We start from the raw sequence: 14,370 nt of genomic DNA on the forward strand, positions 1-14,370 counted from the left end.
ACTAAAGTGAGTACCAAAATTATACATCTATGTTATATAACATTTGTTCATGTAAATAGTTTGATCTGGCATTCTTAATTGATTGCTTAAATAATTATGTTTAATATAATAATTTTTTTTAATATTTACAGTAGTTTATATATACTATTTCATTATTTCATGACAGGAATATTATTTCTCATTGATTATTGTATTAGGTATCTCGTTTTTCAGAATCATTGTACTCCATTTTTTAATTATATATTCCATTTCACCTTTAATTTTATCAAACTCCCCCTTTTCAAGATAGTCGACTCTTTCAACTAATTTGTTCTTATATCTCAATAGTAATCTTCTGAATAAAAAGTCTCTTTTACTTTCTTCTGACATGTCTGCTAATTTAGAATCATTGAAATTATCGATTGAAAATAATTCTAAATATAGTTTAATCAATCTAATACCTTCCAAAGAAATATAAACATCTTCTGATATTAAGTCTTTGGTCTGTCCTTCCTTTAAGTTAATAACATCAAAAATTCCAGAGTTAATTGATTTCATATATTCATGTACCACACTTTCTAAAATTTTGGTGGGTATCTCCCCAGTTTTGTTTAAATTTTTGATAACAACGAAAAGAAATTTCCATGATTTTTTACCAAGAATCCTTGACTTGTAAAGATTAGAATAGACGCCATCGTTTGTTTTTAAAAAGTCTAAATATGCATTCATCATGTTTTCTATTATCTCAGCATTATAATATGACTTAGCTTTTAAAGATTGTCTTACAAAAGATTTGTTAATTAATACAATTGTATGCTTGGAGATTTTAATATTTAGTTTTTCTTCCATCATTTTAAAGATATCTAAACATTTAAAAGCACAGTTCTTCGGTTCCTTTTGGATTACAATTGAAAGTAAGTTATGGCACATTGCCAAATCAATCATCAGAGGATTCTTTTTAGCAATCTCTTCAAAGCTTCTAATTCCAGTTTGATAATTTCCCGAGTTAAGGCATGCATCTAAGAATAAACTATAAATATGCCTATTCAAAGGAAATCTTTTTCCAATCTTCCAATCGGCTAGCTCTGGCAAATGAACTATCCCAGAGTGTATTAATTCAGGCTTCTCTGCTATAGTAACGTTAAAATATCTTTGAATTGCTATCATAGATGTCCTGCTAAATTCAAGATTGTTCCTTTTATTCAGAGTATTACAAATTTCATATAGCAACTTGGAGTCGATATGTTTGCCTTTAATTTCCGAGATCACACTATCAAATACATCAACAAAAAGTTCATCTGAATCAATATTTGACAAGGCCTTTAGTATCCAAGTGTATGATTGTGGTTCTTTATAAACACCTGGGATTTTCGTTTCAAACAATTTTAACAATGGGGTCACGTTGTCGTGATTACAGAGCGTGCTTAACGCAGCATTGTATTCAATTTGATTTAATTCATTTTTTTCTATCTTTCTTTCAACAATATTTGATATAGAGTCTATAATTTTTTTGGACAACGGTTGGGGAACTTGGGATAACTCACTAAATAGTATAGTATACGTATATTCATTAGTTGGTATTCCCCATTTTTTGGACCAATTGTACAATTTGATTGCTGACAATGGCTGATTCATATCTTTGATATAATATTTAATAATACTATTTAAACCAGATGCTCCTCTTTGCTTTGCTAATCTCACAACCCATATTGCCTTCTCTACCTGACTACGGCGCAAAAATCGTGTTACTACATCGTTAACAAGTTTTGCATCTCTTAATTGTTCACCTGATATACCTAAAATTGTGTACATCATTCTTTTGTCCTTCGTCATAGTCATGTACTGTACATCTTCGTTGCTAGCAGGACCGATATCGATTTTAATTGGGTCTGCATCAGGCGATGAGTTCAGGTATTTTTTATTTAATATATGTAGAGCATGCTGTTTGGAATATGGTGTTTTATGTAACTTTTTAATATCTCTATTCTTCTGTTCTTGCAATTTCACCAATTGTTTAGCAGTTTTTCTTAATACGACATTGTGAGTCTTAAAATAATGTAATTTTTCTTTCAACTGATTTCCTGCCCTGACACTAGAATGATGGATATCTCGTTTAACAAGGACACTAAACCGTCTGAAATTCAACATATGTTCTCTGCAAAACCTTATAATATGTTCTTGTTTATTTAATTAGTCTTTAGCATGGAATACAAAGTCAATTAGTATATATACTTTATATGTATGGTTGATGACATTATTTTTATAAGGCATTGCAATTTCAATTTCAATGTAAAGCTTGAAAAATTGAAAATAAAGGACATTATCATTTAAAAATCTAGAGATATTGCAGATATATTATAATGGATACAAAATTCACCAAGTTTATTCAATTGGTAAACTGTTAAGATCAACTATTTGTATAGATAAATATATATTTAATTGTGTGAAAAATAGAAAGTGTGGTGATTATTCAATTCTGAACGGTTAGAACGATATTTTATCTAATGCCAGGAATATGAGTGACACTACGCATCCTGTTTATGTTGATAGGATTCACCATTTAATAGCACTTAACATTGGTACAGAAAGTGAGAAGAATGAATGGTCAAAAGATGTAATTGATTATATGAGTAGGATACAATGTTTCAAAACTCCATATTTAAATGATTTCCTTGAAAAGTATGATAGAGCAAAAGATGTTAATGATTTAGTGAAAACTAGTATGAGATGTGAAGATGAATGGAAGGAAAAAGTTATTTCACATGATTATAATGGAGCAATTTCTTTATTGGAAAGTCGTTTTTCAAATTCTACTTCAATTTATAGAAAATTTGAACTAATTGCTGAACTATATTTATTAGATAAAAAATTCATGCAAGTTGAAGAACTCGAATATAGAGTATGCTGTTCAATTATTAATTATGATGAAATACAGAAAGAAGAGTTTGATTCCTATAGAAAAATAAGGCTTATATTATTAGCATCCTACTGGCACCAAGGTCGTTTTTCAGATTGTAGTATAACGTTTTTTAAATTTATAGAAGAAGATCAAGGTTTTCTGACATTTATCTCAGAAATTGAAGATGTTAAAGCAGCCGAATGTAAGACACTATTATTAAAAGAAGAGATTATAATGTATGTCGTTATATCAACGATTGTATACATCCCAATTAATAAGTATGATGTCTTTTTATATTTGGAAGATATTAATGAACTTTTCAAAGTGTTCCCATTGCTCAGGACATGTTTACAATTACTAGTGAAAACTAGATTTAATGAATTCCTTAAAATTTGGAATTCTAACATTAAAGAAATATTTGAATCCTCAGTTTTTTTATATAATTCCTGGCATAGTGTTGATTTTATTATGACTTCCAAATTATTATTTTTCTATTTAAGAATGTCAAATCAGATAACAATCAACTACCTTTCAGAAACTTTGGGACTAGAGTACGGTATTGTACGAGAACAATTGACACAACTTATTGAAGCCGGGAAATTGAATTTTGAAATAACTGGTGATGACGTTATATTCAAACCTAGACATCATTTTGAAGATATTATTCTCGAGTTAAATAAAAATTATGAGGACATAAATGACATACTCAAAAAACGTAACGAGAAAACAGGGTCGGTGAAACAATCTATTCAAGACATTATCTCTGATAATTATAATAGCACACTTAGTAACACAACAACTAATGATCATTAAGCATTAACAGAGCTGGATCTAAAAATTCATAATATTGCTTACATTTATAAAACTAGCATCTATATATTCACAAAAATGGGACTTTCATAAGGATAATTAAAATAAATAAAATTAGACACCACCTTTGTCATACATTCAATTATTGAATCTGAGCGTTAAACAGAGTGTTACTCTTCTTATTCAAGTTATAATGATTGGTTTCTTATAATTCAACTTTATTATCATTATTCATTTTTTAACCTATGACGTTTTGTTCCTTGCACTCAAGGGACCTCCGAATTCAAGTACTTGAAATAAAAGATTGACGATAAATAACATTACAACTTAATAATGGATTATTGCAATGTCAGGGAATTTCTAATAGATAAATAAGCATCGATATCAGATTTATTTAGTGTACTCCTATCTATATATTTCAAATATTACAACGTAAGGCATCACTATTCAAATATATTTATTGGAACATAACATGTTAAGATCATTGGCTTCAAAGCAACCTGCTACGGTTGCTAGGGCAGGTACAGCATTGCGTGTGTTTAATGAATCAATTATTTGCAGTAGATACACTAAAGTATCCTCGAGGTGTTTGAGTAACAACCCAGGGAAGGTGTTCACTAAATTAACAGATGACAACGATCCTAAAAGAGATGCTTTCTTTAAATATTCATGGGGTTCTTGGATAATAAATGATAAAATTGAAAAGGAAAGAAGAACAACTAAGTTTTCTATTGAGGGTCTTAATACAATTTTAAATGATTTGTATTCTCAATCTCAAACATTAGCCAAGACAAAGAAAAAAGATGTTGTCGAACCTCCTTGCTATAATAAAAATTTAACTGTTTCCTTACCTCATAATCTATCTATTGAGAACATTGGTACTATAAACCCAAATGAAAAAGTTCAAATAGTGAGTATGGCTAGTTTACATGAAGGCAAGCACCATAGAATCTACAAAATCTCAACAAATTTAGATAAATCCTTCATATTGAGAATCCCATATCCTCTTGAGAAGGAACATGTTATTGCTGAAAGAATAAAGAGTGAAGTTGCCACAATGGATTTTGTTGATTTGAAGTTAGATATTAACACCCCGAAGGTTTTTAGTTTTGGTGTTAACAAACTAAATCCTTTGAGACAGCCTTTCATTTTACAAGAATTTGTCGATGGTACTTTATTAATGAGAGATTGGAGTCCATTGGCTAATGACACCTCAGAAGGTAAACCAGATGATAAATTAAAGGATGTAGTCGGTCAAGTTTCCAAATTTCACTCTAAGTTAATTTCTACGAAATTCAATGGATTTGGATCGATATATTTCACTAAGGATGTGAAAGAATCTGAAAACAATGAAAAAGGAACACCATTATATGATAATGAAAAGGATGAAAGTCTGAGAGGCAGATGGAAGTTAGGACCAAGTGTTGACAGAAGTTTATGGAGGAGGAAGGATTCATTACCGGTGGAGGAACATAAGAAGTTCACAGGTCCTTGGAGCGCTTCCTCTCCATTAGATGTCATTAAATCCATAGGTTCCTTGGAGCTTGCCAATGTTAAAGAGAAATTATTGTCGAAAGAAAAAATAGATGCAGCAGAAGAAGCTATTTTAAAAGAGCAAGAAAGTACATTCACCAATTTCACCAAAATCTCTACAAAATTAATAAATGTAAAGACAAAAGCAATTCCAAACATCACCGAATTGTTAGAACCAAGAATGAACCACCCTGATTTAGATCCAATGAATGTCCTGATCAATGATACCAAAGGTGCGTATTTACTAGACTTTGAAGGTACTTCTTTAAAACCATTGCTTTTCCAAAGTTCTCCACAATTTATGACATACGATGGTCCAAAGATATTTAATCTAAAGAAAGATATCCCTGAATTTGATAAGTTGAATGAATCAGAGAAAGTTCAATATGAATTCATGTATAAAAGAACACGTAACCAACATCTCTGGGAGACAAAACTATATGAAAGACACCCTAATTTGATTTCCTCTGTAGCACCACCCATCAAGATGATTAGAAATCCGTATACTTCCATGATTGAAATGAAGACTAAGAAGGATTATTTATTAGTTGATGAATCATTGATGCAATTGAAAGAAATATGGGATGTCTTAAGAAAAAACAAATTAGTAGACGATATTGAATTCCCAATTGATTACACTAAGGAACAAATTGAGAAACATGTTGAAGATTTAAATAATTATCATGAATCATTACTTTCGAGGCCATTTGCTGCGACACAAGGATGGATTCCTCAAGATATGTTTGAAACTCTGCTTAAATCAAAGATAATAGTTAAACAAGCGAATGGGGATTACAAGGTCGAACAACCGACCCAAGCGACTAAATAATCCAATGCTCATTGTCACATTTGTAAATAGACCCTAAGTTCCAAGCAACATTATTATTATTGTATATGTGTAATACCATTGTAACATCTCTGTAGGAAATGGATGGAACATACCAACTTCAGACAAAATCACGGTAAACAACGGCGGGCGCTATTGTAACTCCACGCGGTGGAACTTTAGAGTGCCATTGTCGAGAAATACGCTGTTTATTTACACACAGAGGCGGAAGTTAAACAACAATGCATCTCTGTTCGATGAGATGCATTGAGCTAAGTATATAAGTTGATGGGATTTCATCAATTATATATCATTACAATATTTCCATTTATACAAATACAAATATACAAATATACATATATATATATATATATATATGTGAGTGTGTATGTATCTCCAAATGCATGTATTTGGTTATGCATGGCAATGCATGGTCTACAAGTCTCCAACTATACAACATCTGTGGCATTGAGTAATTACCCATACACTATATTTAATTAGATTGGAAATATGGCCATCGAAATCGCAGTTTCATAGTGTGTGATAGCTTCTATAATATAGTTAGTGTATGAGCATATGTGATCATGTGATCGTTCACAGGTGTCCACACTGGTCACGTTTTATGTTCACCGTGTGTGTCAAAAAAACATCCCATGTCATTTATCACGACGTACACTACCGCAGGGCTTCGCCCCTCCCAGCGTGGGAAGGACACACGCGAAACAGAGCCGCGTGTGTCCTCTTTTTTTGCTCACGCGGCGCAAATCACCACCACCATGCACATAACACATACAAAATCTACAGAGTCTGTCTATTTTCTATCCACACCAGCAATGGTTAGCTATTAATGTTACAAGCATTATGGAGCTGTTGTGTATCATCAATGAAAGAAACGAGAAATTGGCATAATATGGATATATATATCTACATCTACTAACAATATGTAATGGTGGAAGGCTATGTGCTATTGCAGGTATTATTGTATTGTATTATGGTAATATCATGCATGCTCACACTATATTGCTGGATTTTTCACATTTTATGCTCAAATGTATGAGTAATTTTAACCATATCATCTCTATCATTCTGATTGTTACTCTGTTACATCATGTATCGTTTGTTTCTTCGTTTGTTGTTTTTATGACAACTTAAATTTATATATAAAAATGGTGTTTGTAATTGTTTTATTTTCTCAATTCAGTTCTTATAATCTCTTACTTCTTGTCACAACTCTCCCTCACCTTTTCTCTCTTATCAAATCATTTAAAGGATATATCTAACACATCAGAAATCAAATAGATTCCCTCAGTGATTTACTTCTAATTCTTTTCTTTTCTTTTCTGTTATCTGCCAATATAACACACTATGTCTGCACTAGATATGAATAATTTACAAAATTCGTTTCAGCAAGCTCTGAACGTTTCTCCAGGGGCTGTTTCTACTTCTCCAACTCAATCTTTTATGAACACAATTCCAAAAAGATTGGAAAATTTTAATAGCAACCAAAAGGCTTTAAAACCCTTCTCCACAGGTGATATTAAGATCTTACTATTGGAAAATGTTAATCAAACTGCAATTGATATCTTCAAAAACCAAGGTTATCAAGTCGATTTTTATAAGTCTTCATTACCAGAAGCTGAATTAGCTGAAAAGATTAAAGATGTCCATGCAATTGGTATCAGATCAAAGACTCAATTGACTGAAAAAATATTGCAACAAGCAAAAAATTTGGTTGTCGTGGGTTGTTTCTGTATTGGTACAAATCAAGTTGATTTAGCTGCTGCCGCAAGATTGGGTATTGCTGTCTTCAACTCGCCATTCTCGAATTCAAGATCCGTTGCTGAGTTAGTAATTGCCGAAATTATCATCTTAGCAAGACAAGTAGGGGACAGATCAATTGAATTACACACAGGTACATGGAATAAAGTCTCTGCAAAATGTTGGGAAGTAAGAGGCAAAACTTTGGGGATTATCGGCTATGGTCACATCGGTGCCCAATTATCTGTTCTAGCTGAATCAATGGGTTTGCACGTCATCTATTATGATATTGTCACAATCATGTCATTAGGTACTGCTAAACAAGTCTCTACATTAGACGAGTTGTTGAACAACTCGGATTTTGTCACTTTACATGTTCCAGAAACTCCAGAAACAAAAAACATCTTGTCTGCTCCACAGTTCGCAGCTATGAAACATGGTGCATATGTTATCAACGCCTCTAGAGGTACTGTGGTCGATATTCCAGCTTTGATTCAAGCCATGAAAGTAGGGAAAGTCGCAGGTGCTGCTTTGGATGTTTACCCACAAGAACCTGCTAAGAACGGTTCAGGTGCATTCTCTAATGAATTGAATAAATGGACATCAGAATTAGTCTCTTTGCCAAATGTCCTCTTAACCCCACATATCGGTGGCTCTACCGAAGAAGCTCAAAGTTCAATCGGTATCGAAGTCTCTACTGCTCTATCTAAATACATCAATGAAGGTAACTCTACAGGTTCAGTGAACTTCCCAGAAGTCTCTCTAAGAGCATTGAAATTGGATCAAGAAAATACAGTGCGTGTATTGTATATTCACAAAAACGTTCCAGGTGTGCTAAAGACTGTTAATAATATCTTATCAGATCATAACATTGAAAAACAGTTTTCAGACTCTAACGGTGAAATTGCTTACTTAATGGCTGATATCTCAAGCGTTAATCAAGATGACATTAAATTAATTTATGATCAATTGAATGAAACTACCGAAAAGATCAGAATTAGACTACTATACTAAGGACGGTATAATTAGGGTTTACAATAAATAGATAACTAATAATAATAGTAATAAATAAATACACCTCAGGAAATTAATCGATCCGAATAGATTTTCACCAGTCCTCATCTCTATTTTTCAGTAAGATGAAACTAACTTTGTAAACAAACATATATTCACAAACTATACAATTGCACAGAACTCTTCTTGATAATCTAGAATTGGACTACTACTCTTGCTGTCAATATATGTTAAGTCGTTTCTTGTAATGTCATTAAAGATGTGTCAAGATCTTAACTAGATGCCTTAACTAGTGCCAACAGTTTGTTCAATCACTTTATACGTACTCGCGCTTAAACTTCAATTCAATTTCTATCTTGGTGGGTGGCAAAAGTATGAGAAGTATAATAACTATCACAAATAAAGCATTCCATGTGAAAGTCCCTTATTATAATTATTAACTACATTTATATATATGCATGTATATGTTTGAATTGTTTATATAAATTTTCATCTGCAAACAATATACACATAAAGCATCACTTGAAACTGTCTGTTTGAATTATTTGTCAGATTTGTTTTTTGGAACTGTACTATATATTGCATCCAATATTGCAGAACTCGAATATTATAGATCTATTCCGTTTCTAACACTTTTGAGTGTATCCTTGTTTTGGTCCATAAGAAAGACAGATATAATATAAATCGAAGCCTTTCCTTCACCTCACGTCCTACTCACTCAAAATAATATAGGGTATTATGTCCGTAACAACTGCAGCTCCTTTGTTGGCATTATTGAAAGAAGAGGATGATATTGTTAAATCCTATGCTTTGAAATCAATCAATGTCGAAGTTGACCACCTCTGGTCAGAGATTTCAAATGATATCACAGAAATTGAAACTCTATACGATGATCAATCATTCCCAGATCGTCATTTGGCTGCTTTGGTTGCATCTAAAGTGTATTACAATTTAGGTGAATATGAATCTGCTGTGAAGTATGCCCTAGCATCTGGTACATATTTTGATATTAATGAAAAATCACAATTTGTTGAAACAATTGTCTCTAAGAGCATTGAATTATACATTACTCACGCAACAAATAATTACAATATTGAACAAGAAGAGGCAAAGGTTGTAATTGATGCATCATTAACCTCAATTTTTGAAAGAATGATTGAAAAATGTGTTAATTCCTCAGAATATAAATTAGCACTAGGTATTGCTTTAGAAAGTTATAGATTAGATGTCGTTTCTGATATTTTAAAAAGAAATAATGATGATGAAAATGAAAGTAACATGTTGAAATTAATCAACTATGTGTTGGCTGCTGCAACTACAAATATCGATAACATACGCTTCAAGACAAATATCCTAAGTCTATTATTTGATATTTTATTCTCAATGAAGAATTTTGATTATTTTGCTACTGCTAAAGTTGTAGTAAATTTGAATGACCCAAAGTTAGCAGTGCAGTTGTTTGAAAAACTACAGGAAACTGAAAATATAAATATTTCATATCAAATAGCCTTTGATCTAGTGTCTTCTGCTTCACAAAGCTTTTTACAAATTGTGACTCAAGAACTAGAATCAAAAAATTTTAACTCAAAAATATTAGAAATTTTATCTGGCGTTCCAACTTGTGACTATTATAATACATTTTTATTGAATAATAAAAATATTGATGTTGGTTTATTGAATAAATCCAAATCCTCTTTAGATGGTAAATTTTCATTATTTCACACTGCAGTAAGTGTATCCAATGGTTTTATGCATGCCGGTACTACTGATAATTCTTTCATTAAGGCTAATTTATCCTGGTTAGGAAAAGCACAAAATTGGGCTAAATTTACTGCCACAGCATCATTAGGTGTAATTCACCGTGGCAACTTGATTGATGGTAAGAAAGTCATGGCCCCATACTTACCAGGCAGCCGTGCCACATCTCGTTACATAAAAGGTGGTTCTTTATATGGTCTAGGTTTGATTTATGCTGGATTTGGTAAGAACGTCATAGATTATCTAAAAAATATTATTATTGAAAACAGCTCCAACTGTGGCGATGAAGATATTGATGTTTTACTACATGGTGCCTCATTAGGTATTGGTTTAGCTGGTATGTCTTCTCATAGTTTGGAATTATATGAATTACTAAAGGAGATCCTATATGGAGATTCCGTCATTTCAGCTGAAGCAGCAGCATTGGGTATGGGTCTAACTATGTTAGGTAGCGGTAACGAAACTGTTATCAACGATGTACACACATATGCTCAAGAAACTCAACATGGTAATATCACGCGTGCTTTATCTATTGCATTAGCTTTGATTAATTATGGACGTCAAGAGTTAGCTGATGACTTAATTGAAAAAATGCTAGGCAATGGTGAAAGTTTAATCCGTTATGGTGGTGTATTCACTGTAGCCCTTGCGTACGTTGGTACTGGTAATAATAAAGCCATTAAAAAATTATTGCATGTGGCTGTTTCTGATTCTGATGATGACGTTAGAAGAGGTGCAGTTATTGCATTAGGTTTCGTTCTATTGCGTGATTACACAACTGTTCCAAGAATAGTTGAGTTATTATCAGAATCTCACAATGCTCATGTTAGATGTGGTACAGCTTTTGCATTAGGTATTTCCTGTGCTGGTAAAGGTTTAAAATCTGCGATTGATGTTTTGGAGCCTTTGACTAAGGATCCTGTTGATTTCGTTCGTCAAGCTGCTATGATTGCCTTGTCCATGATAATGATCCAACAAACTGAAAAATTAAATCCAAAGGTAAAGGAGATTAATGAGTTATTTTTGAATGTCATTAAAAACAAACATCAAGAAGGGTTAGCTAAATTTGGTGCTTGTGTAGCTCAAGGTATCATGAATGCTGGTGGTAGAAATGTAACAATCCAAACTGAAAATGCAGAAACTGGTACTCTTGATGCAAAGGCTATTGTCGGTTTGGCAATGTTTTCTCAATTCTGGTATTGGTTCCCACTATCTCACTTATTGACTTTATCCTTTACCCCTACTACAATTGTTGGTGTTCGTGGATCTGATTTTGCAATTCCAGAATTCGATCTAAATTGTCATATGAAAGAGGGTCTATTTGATTACCCAACGATGTTTGAGGAGGCAGCTGATAAGGAAATAGAAAAAGTTGCTACTGCAGTTTTATCTACTACAGCAAGAGCTAAATCTAGAAGTAAAAAGATAAAGAAAGAAAAGAATGAGGAAGAAGAACAAGTTAGTGCTAAAACTGAACCTACTGAGAAAAAAGAAGAAATAGTTGAGAAGACAAAAGAAAGTGAATCTGACTCTTTCAAAATGAAGTATACAAATAAGACTTATAAGGTTAAGAATATGAGCCGTATTTTACCTCAACAAGTTAGATATATTTCATTCAACAAACAAGATCGTTTTGTCCCAGTGCAAAAACATAAGAATACTTTGGGTGTAGTTATATTAAATGATAAAACCCCAGAAGAGTCGATTAAAATAATAGAAACTGTAAGACAAATCAAGGATATCAACGCACCTCTACCCACTTCTTTTATTGTACAAGACGATGTTGATTATAACAACCTATGTTGAATTTAATTATTGCACACTAAACAATAGTTCATATCTGCATTTCATATATATATATATCTATATATAACTGATTTTATTCTAAAAAGATACAAATTAAAATTGAATAATGATGATTTATTTTAAATAGAAGTAGTCTAAGACCTCTATTATATTATACTTAAATTATATCTATCCAAGATGATTCAAATACTACCCTTAAATGTTCATAAGCTATTAACCAAATCTATTTAAAGCTTCAGTGACCAAATCTTTATCATTTTCGTTAATTTCACCACTGGCAATTTGTTGATTTCTTTTACGTAATTGTTTTTCTTTCTCCAACATCCTTTCAACTCTTTGTTTTCTTTCATCAACAACGTTAGCTGTCTTCTTACGTAGGAAGCCACGTAAACCAGAGTTTTTGGACTTAACATCAGGTTTAGCTTGTGGAATATCCTCGTCTTTTTTAAGCTTGTTTTCTTTATCAATTGTAATTTGTGCTAGATCCTTTGCAGACAATCTAACAGCAGATGCAGTCTTATTAACGGCACCAATAACATTTGGATCTAACGTAATAGTATCTGCAGGTAATTTGTTTAATAAGCTCCTTACCTCTTGTTCTTGTCTTTGTTTTCTTGTTTCGTAAGGGTTAACTTCTAATGCATCATAATTAGCTTCACCGGAACCTGGAATAATTAAATTAGTAACACCCTCTCTATGACCAAATCCTAATAAATCTTCATATGGCACAAATTGCATACCTTCGATTTTATTGCCTGGAAATAGATGCGACATATAAGGAGTATTTCTCTTCTTTTTACCACCCATAGAACCAAAACAAGGTCTCGATGCTTGACTTGCAGATAAAGCATCCTTCCATAAAGTGACATGAGGACCACGTGAAATGGCCACTAAACCTGTATCAGAAATAGCAGAATTCAAACCCGGTGATGGCAGATTTTCTATACTATGTAGTTCTTTAAAGTTTCTGATATCCCATATTTTCATTGACTTATCGGCACCTGTTGTCACCATATAATTACCACCTCTATGAACTGCAATACTTTTAATAGGACCTCTAGCAGATAAAAGCTTTACTAATGGTTCAGGCATAGATGGTGACCATAATGTCACTGTACCGTTGCTATGACCTAAGTGCATAACTGCATTCCATGGGTTCTGTGCCATAGCTGTAGTTGGGCCTAATCTGGTCCTTAGTTCGGAAACTAATTGACCTGTGGAGACATCTTGATATTTTAAAAACCCAGTTTCACCAGCAGTTGCTAGTAGGTAATGATATGGTAAGTACTCTAAATGTCTAGCTTCAATGTGCTGTTTCAAACGATGCAATTCGACACCTTCATGGTCATAAATAAATGTATATTTTTTTTGAGCAACGGCAAAATATTGATCGCTATTCAAATAAGCAGCTGCAAAACAACTTTCATTTAGATTCAGTTCAGCACGAAGTTCACCTTTTCTCCAATCCATTGAGGCAACATGACCTTTTCTACCACAAATCAAAAGATGAGTACCATTTCTAGAATAATCAATATTGTATGGACCAAAATCATTTAATTTTAAATTTAATGCTTTGTTAGCGGTAGAGTTATCTACACTTGCTTTGATTTCATCTTGTTTGACTTTGAATGTTTTTTCTAATTCATTTTCAGCTTCAAGGAAACCTACAGATTCAGGTAATAAATATTCGGTTGCTGCAGCTGCATTAACAGTATCATTGTATTGATCATCAATTCTTCGTAATCCTGCCTTCAACTTCTTATCTCTTATTTTACGACGCAGTTTACGATCAGTTAACCCCTCTGATCTCTCATATTTAAATTTATTCTCTCTATCTTTCACAGGATTTCTAGAGCCTTTTTTTGACATGATCTTGATAATTCGGTTTCTATTAAAATTGTATTATTATAGTAGTGTCTTCAACTAACTAAACTCACCCAAAAACAGTTATGAAAAGTCGTATAAATTTGTAACGTCGCAAACGCCT

At 32.5% G+C, this 14,370-nt stretch overlaps 6 protein-coding genes across 6 annotated transcripts; 4 read left to right on the forward strand and 2 right to left on the reverse strand.

The window, feature by feature from the left end:
• Positions 1 to 171: 171 nt before the first annotated feature.
• Positions 172 to 2,127, reverse strand: MRX1 (Mrx1p; the record flags this gene model as incomplete). The annotated part of the gene is made up of 1 exon (XM_003687310.1): positions 172 to 2,127. The coding sequence occupies one exon, from the start codon at positions 2,125 to 2,127 to the stop codon at positions 172 to 174; it is 1,956 nt and encodes a 651-aa protein (XP_003687358.1).
• A 367-nt stretch (positions 2,128 to 2,494) lies between these two features.
• PCI8 (Pci8p) lies at positions 2,495 to 3,691 on the forward strand (the record flags this gene model as incomplete). The annotated part of the gene is made up of 1 exon (XM_003687311.1): positions 2,495 to 3,691. The coding sequence occupies one exon, from the start codon at positions 2,495 to 2,497 to the stop codon at positions 3,689 to 3,691; it is 1,197 nt and encodes a 398-aa protein (XP_003687359.1).
• Positions 3,692 to 4,160: 469 nt separating this feature from the next.
• On the forward strand, positions 4,161 to 6,050 carry AIM9 (Aim9p; the record flags this gene model as incomplete). Its single annotated transcript, XM_003687312.1, has 1 exon — positions 4,161 to 6,050. One exon carries the CDS (start codon positions 4,161 to 4,163, stop codon positions 6,048 to 6,050), a length of 1,890 nt encoding a protein of 629 aa, XP_003687360.1.
• Positions 6,051 to 7,412: 1,362 nt separating this feature from the next.
• Positions 7,413 to 8,819, forward strand: TPHA0J01050 (uncharacterized protein; the record flags this gene model as incomplete). Its single annotated transcript, XM_003687313.1, has 1 exon — positions 7,413 to 8,819. The coding sequence occupies one exon, from the start codon at positions 7,413 to 7,415 to the stop codon at positions 8,817 to 8,819; it is 1,407 nt and encodes a 468-aa protein (XP_003687361.1).
• Positions 8,820 to 9,557: 738 nt separating this feature from the next.
• On the forward strand, positions 9,558 to 12,383 carry RPN2 (proteasome regulatory particle base subunit RPN2; the record flags this gene model as incomplete). Its single annotated transcript, XM_003687314.1, has 1 exon — positions 9,558 to 12,383. The coding sequence occupies one exon, from the start codon at positions 9,558 to 9,560 to the stop codon at positions 12,381 to 12,383; it is 2,826 nt and encodes a 941-aa protein (XP_003687362.1).
• A 213-nt stretch (positions 12,384 to 12,596) lies between these two features.
• Positions 12,597 to 14,252, reverse strand: UTP7 (Utp7p; the record flags this gene model as incomplete). Its single annotated transcript, XM_003687315.1, has 1 exon — positions 12,597 to 14,252. The coding sequence occupies one exon, from the start codon at positions 14,250 to 14,252 to the stop codon at positions 12,597 to 12,599; it is 1,656 nt and encodes a 551-aa protein (XP_003687363.1).
• Between the last annotated feature and the right edge of the window lie 118 nt (positions 14,253 to 14,370).

The sequence above is a fragment of the Tetrapisispora phaffii genome, chromosome 10 (assembly GCF_000236905.1).
Source record: "Tetrapisispora phaffii CBS 4417 chromosome 10, complete genome".
Taxonomy (NCBI): domain Eukaryota; kingdom Fungi; phylum Ascomycota; class Saccharomycetes; order Saccharomycetales; family Saccharomycetaceae; genus Tetrapisispora; species Tetrapisispora phaffii.